The sequence below is a fragment of the Arachis ipaensis genome, chromosome B02 (genome assembly GCF_000816755.2).
Source record: "Arachis ipaensis cultivar K30076 chromosome B02, Araip1.1, whole genome shotgun sequence".
Taxonomy (NCBI): domain Eukaryota; kingdom Viridiplantae; phylum Streptophyta; class Magnoliopsida; order Fabales; family Fabaceae; genus Arachis; species Arachis ipaensis.
This window is the reverse complement of record NC_029786.2, coordinates 53176642-53189114: the sequence shown is the minus strand read 5'-3', so window position 1 is coordinate 53189114 and position 12473 is coordinate 53176642. Positions and strand designations below refer to the sequence as shown.

The window sequence follows — 12473 nt, the reverse complement described above, 5'->3', positions numbered from 1 at the left end:
TATTTCCCTTATTGATTACTTTATGTTTCCAATTTAGTTTACAAATCCTCATGTTAGATTTGATTTCCCTTTTTATGCAATTTGAGGAGTTTCATGTTTATTGCTTCTTCCTTTATTTGTTATCATTGATGCTTGCAATTGTTGGTTTTAGCTTTTACATTCTCTATTGTTTTTCTATACTTTTACTTTGCGCCCATCAAGTGTTTGATGAAATGCTTGGTTGGATTTTAAACTAGCTTTTTATGTTCTTAGCTAAGATTGAGTAATTGGAGACTCTTGAATTGTCAAAGTCTCTTGTTGATTGACAATTGAAAGTTGCTAGTTGACTTGAATTCCACTAACTCTACTCTTTCCTTAGGAGTTGACTAGGACTTAAGGGTTCATGTTGATTTTCTCGCTTGACTTACCTTCAATAGTTAGAGGTTAACTAAGTGAGTGTAATTTCCAATTACCATCACAATTGACTATGATAATGGGGATAGGACTTCTAATTATCAATCCTTGCTAGGACTTTTCTTAATTGTTATTTTATTTCCTTGTCATTTATATTCCTTGTTCAACATTTAAAAACCCAAAAAGATAAAATCTCATAACCAATTATAAGTACACTTCCCTACAATTCCTTGAGAGACGACCCGAGGTTTGAATACTTCGGTTATTATTTTTATTGGGGTTTGTTACTTGTGACAAACAATTTTTTTGTATGAAAAGATTATTTGTTGGTTTAGAAACTATACCTGCAACGAGAATTTATTAGTGAAATTCTAAACCGTCAAAAATCCGTTCATCAATCCTTCAACTTTTCAATTTTCTTGTTTAATCTTCTTTGTTATGTTTAGTTGCTTGCTTAATTTTTGTTTTCCTTATTTAACTTTGGTAATCTAGCTTTGTTTGTTGAATTGCAAGTGTTCAATTTTTTTATTTATGGGTGGTTGATGCTTGCATTTTTGCTTGAATTGATGAATATGTGCACTGCACTCCATGTGTTTGACACAATACCTGAATGAACTTTTTATTTAATGTATATGTTGTCACGACCATATGTGTTAGGCTATATCCTTGTTTGGCATTTGATTCAAGAATTATGCACTTTTGAATGATTATAACGTTGTTTTGGATTGGAATTTCAATAATGTACTTATTTAAATGCTTTGAGTTGCTAGCACCAAATTGATATGAAGAATTGACATTTCATTTCTTGTTTGGTGAAATTTGAAACAAGTGCAAATTGAGTTTAGTGAATTGAATTGAATTGCTTGTTCATCATGGGGTTCAAACCAATATAATCACATAACAAAGTATTTGTTCCTTGTTAATGCTTTGCATTTTTTTGAGTTGACTTGACTTTATTCTTATCAAGACTTGTCACTTTTTGTAACAAGAACCTTATACATGTCATTATTTCATTATTCCTAAGGATGAATAAGTAGTTTCTCTTCATCGTTGAATTGGTTATTGCTTGTTGTGCTAATTTATTAATCTTGCACTTTCACTTGCACAACTTCAATATCCAATAATTCCTACATTCAATTCACTCTTGTTGTAGTTGCCTAAGTTTGCTTGTCCTTAGTTGATGCTTACTCATTGCTTGCAACTTAGGCCATCTAATTGAGGAACTTATGCTTAAATTTTGACTTTGTGGATGCCTTTTTGACCGGCCGTTGTGTGTGTTTCAACCGCGCGCATAATTGGAATATACACATGGCTAATTTTTCTATCATACCACACCACTATGAAAACTTTCTCAATTAGATGCTTATTTACTTACTCCTTTACCTTTCTGTGCCACTTGCCCTATGCTTTTTACATATACTTTATTCATTCTTTTTGAGGATGAGACATAAATGCAAGGAGCCGGGAGAGGAGAAGGATGCCGAAGATGAAGATGCCAAGAATGCATTGGACTTGGCAATTTTAGTACAACCCGAGCCCCTGCATCTGCCAACTGAAGGTGGAGTGTTTTAGAGCTTCTTCTCACCGGATTGTGTTCGTGCACGGAGAACCTTGCAACGCTTAAGTGTGGGGGAGGATTCACCATTTTTTTGGGGCGTAAATTCTCTTTTCCGAATACTTTTCACTTTAATTGTGGTTTCTGTCCTTTTTGGATTTCGAGAAGGTTTTGATGCTGCGTGGTTATTATACTTGATCCACCGGAGCTTTTGGCCGCTACCGGGGCTACTGCCAGGTCAGTTTGGGATTGCAACTCATCCATTTTGCTGTTATCGTGAGTATATTTTATTTCGAACTCTCGGTGTTTGTATTCAGTTATCAATTATTGAGAATTTTGCGATGTTAATATCTCAGGGTTGACTTTTGGAAATTGTATGATTAAAGTGAAAGCTGCTGCAATGTCGTCTCGCTTCATTTCTCGTGGTGAGACTAATTGGTTTCGTTCCTTGTTACCGCAATGTTCTATTTAGAATTATGCTCTAATTTCATTTAATATCCATTTCTCATTAATCCCAATTTACGTCAGATAAGTCGTCGTTGCTGTGAACCTCGATTGTCGCTGTTGGTATTGCCTGGAATCATTAAGGTTGCTACCGCGAGTTAGGAATAGAAAGAGGACTCTTGACGCGTTAACTTTAAAGGTTTCAACTTTGAGGTAGGGATTTTTCTAAAGAGCCATTTTATATTCTGGGATTGTTATAAATGGATACTAATGTGAGAATTATATACTTTTTAGTGATTATAATAACACCTACATTACGCAAAAAGAAATTATCAAAAGCCAGTCCACAGCAAAGTAGTTCTCCTCAAACAAAAGTCAAGAACAGCCAATAATCACGGCCAAAAAGACTTTCGCAAAAACCCAAAACACCTAAAAAATCTTCCTACTATGAACAATAAAGATATCACAGAGGAATCTCACTCCCAAAGCATACAGAAGAAGTAGAAAACACTATAAAGGATAAGAGGGAGATACAAAGGACTAACCTTTGTGAAGAAGAAGAACCAAGAGGCAAACACTGCAAAACGACAACGAGCGAAAGCGCAAGAAATTCAAGTAAGAACAAAGAAAGGAAGCATCGAAAATAAAAGAAAAGAAACACGGAGGAGGGAAGAGTATTTATAAGATACCATGGGCATCATTGTAAAATGGCTCAGTCATTAAAACAAAGCACTGTTACACGCCATTATCAATGTAACTGCTCCCACGTGAAAATGCAAAACCCATAACGGACGCGGCGTTTGATTAGACGCGACCATTGAGAAATTCAAAATCACGTCGATTTCAAAACTAAAATCACGTTGGTTTCTCGACTTAAAAAGAAATACCGACTTAAGCATCCCCGAGTTCAACTAATACTCGAATCCAACTCGGAACCAAGAGGTCGGACTCGAGTAAGGGCATTGTTCATACCCTTGTCCAAAGTTATGGCCAGGCCCAATTAGGTCCAAAAAATGGCCCAATCTAAAGGGTTGGCCTTCACTGATTTACCCGACCTATTCAAAAAAGTCGGATTCGACGTGAGTTAGCAGATAACACTTATTCAAATAAGTAACTACCTTCCCAAATCTCTCACCCACTTCTAGAAGAGTGATCTTAACAACCCTAAGATAAAGGGACGATTATCCACCATCAGAAGTGAAACTACTTCAACGGTGGTTATTGGATCATCACCTATAAATACACTGACACTCTTAGGTAAACTCAAGTTCCAATACTCTAAAATCCTGCTTACCCATTTGCTAACTTAGACATCGGAGTGTCTTTGCAGGTACCACCCCCCATTCTTCAAAACATACAACTCGGATGGCAGCTCCCAGGCAGTAACAGCTCGGAGACTCCTTCCTTTAACGCTTGGGCCTTCCATCCAAGCCAAATCAGTCCGGTTTCAGGTAACCCACGGAACAGTAACATTTGGTTGTTTTACTAGAATTATTTTGATATTTTTCTGTCAATACTTAATGTGTTATTTTTTTAAATTTAAAATAACAAATCAGATTACTTCTTTATTCATGTGTAAAATTATTTTTATTTTAGGTTCTTTACATATTCAAATTACAACTTTATTATTATGACTATACTTCAGCATACGTTTGAGAGTAATAATCTATTTCTTCTCGGTAACATAACATACTTTTGAATAAATAAACTTCAATTTTAAAAAGTGATTTTTGATTACTCACTTGCATTTCATCTTTTTAATTTTTATTTAATTATTTTAATATTATTTATTTATTTATTCAAAAATTCTCTTCAAAAACTATCAATTTAGTATTCAAATTATGTTCTAAGTTTGTCTTTACATATATTTTTAAATTACAACCCTTGTATTTTTTTTTTCAATTCTATCCTATTCATGAGGAATAACCCAATAAATATCTAATTTTTTCTTCCTCATTCTTTTTACTATTTTAACTCTTAGAATTTACAATTATTTTTTTACTTTTTTTATTCTTTCGTAATTACTTATTGACTATTCTGATGTTTATACTTATCTTCACATAATATTTTATGTACATGTTGATTCAAATAAGATTTTTTTATTTTTTAATTATTTTTAAAATGTTATTCACTTTTAAGTGTAACTAAAATTAATAATTTAATATAAATTGATAAAAAATATTTTACTTTATTAATTAAAATTATGATGTGATTGTTATTATTATTTTTTCATTCAACTAATCATAATAATAAAAAAAGTTTTTATTTTTTTTATGTTTAGAAAATATCAATGCAATGATCTTTGAATTACATGGCTTAAGGTTTAAAGATGATTTTTTAAATGCATATTGATTAGAACTAAAAAAATATTATAAAAATATTGCATAAATAATAGAAAATATGTTGATCATATACATGCTAATTTAAATAGCCAAAATAAAATAAAATAAGTAACAAAAAAGATATAAAATTTAACCTTTATTTTGTGGTACAAAAATAATATATAATAATATAATAAATCGTAATACTTTGATATAAAAAAATATGAAATGTTTAAGATAAAATGAAAAGATGTGATATTTTATGCATTAGATAATTTAAAAAATACTTATTATAGAGTAACTTAAAAATATTCTGACCTAAAAAAACTATTTAATAAAATTGAGAGAAAGAGAATGAGAGAGGGTGTTAAAATTTTTTAACTAATAAAAAGAATCATCACCATCAACCTATTAAATTTGTGTAATATCAAGTGAGAATTAAGAAACAAACCAGAATAATAAATTCAAAAATTTTCTATTTATATAGTGTTTTACTTTAAGTAATTATTTTTTATGAATAGTATTTAAATACAAATAAAATAGTAAAAGGATTCGCATTAGTTATAAAAACTAATGTCATCCTTATAGTACCGTTGCATTATTTCAAAACATACAAAATGAAATAATAAAGTATAGTTTAATTAATGTGTATAATAAAATAAACATGAAATTTATATAATATAACAGTCAAATATGAGAAGTAATAACAACCTTATGTTCTAAGGTATTATATTAAATTGTAACTTAAATCTATAATTATTAGTTAAAAACTTACAATAATATACTATTTTTATTATATTAGTTAAAATTAATATATTTTGATATTATTTTTTAGGGTTACTAATATTAAAGTTTGATAATTTGAACAAAATTTTTTAATGCTTTATGTCTTAAATTTTTTATTAATAGAACAATAAAATTACTTAACACGCACGTCAATAAAAAAATTATTATTTTTATACATCTAGATATTTAAAAGAGATTAAAACAAATCCTTTTAATAACACTTTAACAACTCATAAAAGTTAACATAATGGAAGGTTATAGATCAAAGTGATATATCACATTGAAAATTGTGATAATAGTATTTGGTGATAATTAATTATAATCGGGTGAAGAAAAGATGGGAGGAGAAACAAAAAAGAGAAAGGAGAACAAGACAATATAATAATTGTGCTGAGACAATGACAGATAGGTGTATAGAGAATAATATAGTAAGAGAATTCTAAAATTTAAATAATTTATAAATTTTTGTATTTATTTTTAAATATTATTTATTTTAAATTTTTAAATTATTTTATCAAATTTATAATTTTATAAATAAAAGATAAAAAATTAATCTTTTAACAACAATAAAAAAGTGGCTGAACAGGCATTAGTACCTGTTGAGCCGCTAGTAAATATAAAACTAATGAATTCTTTCGAAATTATTTTTTTATAAAACTAATGGTTTCCGTACCTTAATAATTAACCATTCTGGGAAGCAAGTTGGAATAGAGAAACGAACTCAAGAGTTTGCCCTATTGAAATGCCTGGAGTCAACTTAATAAATATTTGAGCAAAATGCTACTGTTGAAAAATATTCCTTGCTTTTGATGCATTTTATGGTTATGAGAGGAAAGCATAAGTAGTTCTTTGTGATATACAGAGTACAAATGTCTACCGAAAGCTTGAGTTCTGAAGTAGAAAAAAGGTCACCGGAAGAAGAAGATCTGGTGGCAAGGAGTACCAAAAAGGTCAAGATGGATGAATTCATACAAGAAGAGAATCAGATGGAGGACAAAGAACAGACCATAGAACCGGCTGAAGAGACTATGGAGGAGGGACACAGCGTGCCAGAAGAAGAAGTAGGTGTTCAGGAGACCATTCCGGAACAAGCAACGAAGGCTTCCTATAAAGACAGACTGATAAGCAATGGTTTAGACAAACTGAATCCAGAAGAGATTGTGGACATGGTAGCAGAAGATTATCTTTCTGAGGAAGATCTAATGGAATCAGAGGAGGATGAAAAGACTCCCTTCAATCCTATGCCAAAAATCGAAGTTACGCTCGAAGAGTATGACCAATGGTGTAGACCATGGAAGCAATCACTCATAGTGAAACCTCTGGGAAAGAAGCTGAACCTACCTATTATGGAGAGATGGGTTAATAGAAGATGGTCCAAGAAGGGGGCAGTCCATGTCATGGACTTAGAAGGAGGATATTTTTTGATCCGCTTCTCGGACCAGGGAGACTATGCGCATGCCTTCTTTGAAAGACCATGGATGATTGCTGATCATTATCTCCTTATTCAGAGATGGAGACCTTTGTTCATCCCGAAGGAAAATGAGGTTCAAAAGGTAGCAGTTTGGGTACGTATCCCAAATCTCCCCGCAGAATTATACAATAGATATTTCTTATGGAAGGTGGGTAAATCTATTGGAACTATGCTGAAAGTAGATGAACACACTTCTATACATTCAAGAGGCAAGTTTGCAAGGATTTGTGTTGAGATCGATATTCGAAAAAAATTGGTGCCGTCCTTCTCAGCACTTGGGAAAGAATTCAACCTTGTGTACGAAGGACTACATCAAATCTATTTTAATTGCGGTAAATACGGTCACCGAATAGAGGGCTGTCCGGATGAAAATAAAAAAGGACAGAAGGAAACAAGGCTTGACCAACAGAACCACCATGCAGCTGCCGGAGATCTTCCTGCTCAGAACACTTCCGAACAGATTCCAATTCCAAACCAGAAAGGGAAAGAAATTGTGATGGAGAAAAATCACGGGGCTGGTCTTGAGGAGAAAGCCGTTGCTAATAATGAGCAATCTTCTGAGATTTTTACCAAAAATAAGGTAGCTGATACAAGTAAGAAGGTGGGGTCCTTTGGCCCGTGGATGATTGTAAAGAAGCCCCAAAGAAGAAATAAACAGAGATCTGGAGAATTTAATGAGGAGAAAAAGAAAGCAGTTAATGCAAACAGATTTGGCATACTAGTCGATGAAGAAAACAACCAGGAAACAAATATGGAAAAACAAGATATTGCCAATTTGGACAAGAAAGAAGGTGGGAACCAGACAAGCAAGGAAGATCAGCAAGGAGGTAGGGTGGAAGCATCTCTGAAATTACAAGGTGCAGGAAATAAGAAAAATATTTTTAACAAAGCAAATAAAGGAAAAAATACTGAGAATAGCAGGAAGTTCTCTGCTGTCTAACCAAAATCTAGAAGAATAAAAGATGTCCAGCAACCTTTAGCACCCAAAAGGGAAAAAGAACACAACCATAAAGAGGGATCAAGGAAACAAGATAAAGAGCATCAGGAATACTGGAATCAGTTCAATAATCTGTTGAAGGGCATTTACAAAAGCCATCAGCAAGGAAACCACATTGACTTCAACGAACCTTTCAACCCTCTTCTAAGCAATCTTATTGCCAAGACCATGGGTGGAGGCAGACCGGAAGGAGAAAGCAGTGGTACTCTCAAGGACAAACCACCAGAAATAAATCAGGATGAATATATGAACATGATTATGGATGGCAGACATGACAAGCAGCCAGTGCAAATTCCGGTTGGAGAAGACGAGGAAGAGGAATATGGTCCCAAGCCTATGGATGACTAAGTCTGTCTCTTTGGCCAGGGAGCTTCTATACTCTTTGATTTGTCTTTTTTTACTTATTTTCTTTTATGACGAGGAATATTTTAATTTGGAACTACAGAGGTGCCTCAGCTAAGGGGCTCAATTCTATGATTAAGGATCTAACATATAGATATCATAGCTGCTTTTGTGTCCTTCTTGAGACTCATGTTTCAGGCAGGAAAGCAGAAAATATTATAAAGAACTTAGGTTTTGATGATTGGTGTGTTAGCGAAGCTGAGGGTTTTTCTGGCGGAATTTGGTGCCTTTGGATGAAAGATAAGTGGACGATAAAACCAATTATAGTACATAAGCAATTCATACACCTTGAAGTGCAATGGGATAAGGATCAACGATGGATGTTCACAGCTGTTTACGGCAGCCCACAGGTGGGAAGAAGAAGGGAGCTTTGGAAAGGATTGGAAGACATTGCTGGAACTATTGAAGGACCATGGTGTTTAGGGGTGATTTTAACTCTGTCCTCACTTTAAATGACACAGGGAGTACATCTAATTTATCTCAAGACTCTAATATCTTTCTTAACTGTATTAACAGGTGTGATCTTAACGATCTAAGCTTCACTGGCCCACCCTTTACCTGGCAAAGGGGCAATGTTAAGAGAAGATTAGATCGGTGTTTAAGTAACCTGGATTTTTCTAACAGATTTTTGGAAGTGGGAGTAAGACATTTACCTAAGTTAAAATCTGACCACTTACCTATTCTTCTTGATTTTCAGATGGCGGAGCATGACCGAGGACCCAAACCTTTCAGATTTTTGGCACCTTGGGTGCTTCATAATGATTATAAGAATATGGTAGAGAGGAGCTGGAACAATAGGAACAATTTACTGCAAAATATTGCTGACGTTACAAATAACATGAAGGTCTGGAATAGGGAAGTTTTTGGACATATCTTTCACAAAAAACAGCAGATTATAGCTAGATTGGAGGGAATCAGCAATAAACTCTCGTTCTCTAGCAATCCCTTTCTAGAGAAACTACAAAAAGATCTATGTAAAGAGTATGAGAGCATAGCAACACAGGAGGAAGCCTACTGGATGCAGATGTCTAGATGCACATATATCAAGTTTGGGGATAGAAATTCTAAATACTTTCATCAAAAAGCTAATGGAAGGAGGAAGAGGAATAAAGTGATTGCTTTGAAAAATGAAGAAGGGAATTGGGTGGATGATGTGGTTTACTTAAAGAATTGGGGTGTTAATTTTTTCAAAGAGTTATACTATGCAGAATCAGATGGAACTCCCTTCGCAGTCAGTGGCTGCTTCCCAACACTAGAAAGAAGAGATTATGAGGAAATTGAAAAGGAGGTGACCTTTGATGAAGTTAAAGATGCGGTTTTTAGCATGGGTAGCTGGAAGGCCCCAGGAAGCAATGGTCTCCCAGCCAAATTCTACCAACATTCTTGGAACATAGTGGCTGAATCCCTGGTAACTTGGGTTAAGATGATATTTAGGGATCCTAGTAACATTGATGAGGTCAACAAAACTCTCATCTCCATCATACCAAAGATTCTAACGCCTGAAAATTTTGGACACTTCAAACCCATCAGTCTCTGTAATGTTTGTTACAAAATTATTACGAAGATTGTGGCTTCAAGACTAAAGAGCTTCATGCCTACTCTCATCTCAAATACTCAAGCGAGTTTTATTCCTGGACGAGTGAGTGCAGATAATATCCTTGTGGTGCAAGAAGTGATTCACACAATGAGAAATAAAAATCATGGTAAAAGCTTTATGGCTATAAAAATAGATTTAGAGAAGGCATACGATAGATTGAGCTGGAGATTTATTACAGAGACTTTGGAGGAGGCTAGAGTTCTAAATACCATCATTTCGGTAGTCAAGCACTGCATTACATCTTCTACCATGAATCTTCTGTGGAATGGCTCGCCGTCAGAGACTTTTACCCCAATGAGGGGTATTAGACAGGGATATCCCTTATCCCCATATCTTTTTGTTCTATGCATAGAAAGACTCTCTCATTTAATTAATAAATTAGTTGTAGAAAAAAAATGGGAACCTATTACCCTTTCACGTAATGGACCTAAAATCTCTCACCTTTGTTTTGCAGATGACTTGGTACTCTTTGCTGAAGCAAACATCAAACAAGTACAAGTGATCAAGGATGCGCTTAAGAAGTTCTGTGAGAGCTCAGGACAAAAAATTAGTCTGAATAAATCTTGCGTCTTCTTCTCAAAGAACGTGAACCACAATATCAGAAACCATCTGAGTCAAGAGCTAGAAATCGCGCTTACAGCTAACTTGGGGAAATACCTTGGTGTTCCACTCATCCATGAAAGATGTAATCAACATCACTTCCAATTTATCATCGATCGCATGCAGGCTAAGCTCGCGTCTTGGAAAAGAAGGTCCTTATCTCTAGCAGGTAGGTGCACGTGCACGTTGATTCAATCGGTGTTATCAACTATCCCAAGTTACTGTATGCAAACTATGAAGATTTCCACAGCAGTTTGCAACCGCATTGACAAAATTTGTAGAGACTTCCTCTGGGGCAACAGTGAAGAGGGAAAAAGAATTCACCTTATAAACTGGGATAAGGTGTGCAGAACCAAGGAAAAGGGTGGGTTAGGAATCCGAAAAGCGCAGGAAACAAATAATCTTTTCCTAATGAAGCTTGCTTGGGGTCTAATCCATAACCGAGATGCTTTATGGGTTCAAGTAATGAGGACGAAATATGGGTGTGGAGAGGAGATTATTCCTAAAATCCGCCTCAAAACCAGCAACTCAAATGCTTGGAGTGGAATTGCAAGAGTCTGGGAGAACTTTCAACAGAATTTAATTTGGCGAATAGGAGATGGTAAGAAGATATCCTTTTGGAAGAATCACTGGATTCCAGGGATACACAGGTTAGAAGAGGTTGCTCTAAATAATCCTAGTGAGGAACAACTACAGAAGAGGGTTGCAGACTATGCTACTAGCCAAGGGGAATGGAACTGGGAGGCAATTCGAAGTGTGCTACCAGAAGAAATCATAGACCATATTCAAATAATTAAAGCACCCACTGATAGGATCGGGGATGACACAACAGGGTGGCTACAGACCCCTAATGGAGTTTTCACTATAAAATCAGCCTACGAGTTCTACTACAACGGCAACGAGGAAACGGATTTCTCATACAAACAGTTGTGGAAAATTAAACTACCTCAGAGGTTAAAAGCTTTTACCTGATTACTCAACCATGAGGTGCTTCTGACAAATTCAAATAGAAAGAAAAGAGGCCTTACCGAGAATGACAGATGCCCGAGGTGTCACAGAGAGGAGGAGACCTTGCTCCATATATTACGAGACTGTCCTTTTGCTTGTAGTATCTGGAAGAGCATGGTAAATAGAGATTATCAGAATATTTTCTTTAACCAGGACTTTAAGGAATGGTTAGGAACAAACCTGAATTTAATCTCTCATATGCAAAATGGGACTTCTTGGACCATCCACTTTGTTACAACCTGCAATACTCTATGGAGGTGCAGGAATGAGCTTATCTTTGACAACCAGAACATGCAAAGTAATCAACTTTGTAATTTAATCACTAGATTATCAGAGAATTATGTCTCAGCCTTTGGCAATACAGAGGGTTCAATTAATAATATGAGACTTACGAAGGAAATTCAAGTTGGGTGGATACCTCCAGAGGAAGGGTGGGTCAAGCTGAACGTCGATGGTTCTGTGTACCAGCCAGGAAGCAGAGGAGCGTGTGATGGTGTACTTAGAGACCTGAACGGAGATTTCATTGCAGGATTTTGCATGAATATAGGATGCTGCAGCATAACAACGGCGGAACTCTGGGGGATGTATCTTGGGATCAAGCTTGCAGTTGAGATGGGTATTCCCAACCTGGAGGTGGAATTGGACTCTCACTACGCTATCACTATTGTTGGGGTGCCTTCAGTTGAAACTCACGCAAACTCGTCTCTGGCTCGTTCGATCAAGGAGCTTGAACCAGGTTGGAAAAGCTAAAAATCAGACATGTCTATAGAGAATCAAACTTTTGTGCTGATTCAATGGCGAAGCTCGGACACACAATGGAAGAGGGAGTCACCGTTTTTAGGCATCTCCCGTCACTGTTGATGATGCATCTTCTGGCAGATATAAGGGGAATTAAATTC

The 12473-nt window shown here is 35.2% G+C and overlaps 1 protein-coding gene across 1 annotated transcript; it reads left to right on the top strand.

Moving 5' to 3' along the window:
• LOC107627246 lies at positions 6369-8315 on the top strand. The gene is made up of 2 exons (XM_016330099.1): positions 6369-7904; positions 8049-8315. The coding sequence occupies exons 1-2, from the start codon at positions 6369-6371 to the stop codon at positions 8313-8315; spliced, it is 1803 nt and encodes a 600-aa protein (XP_016185585.1).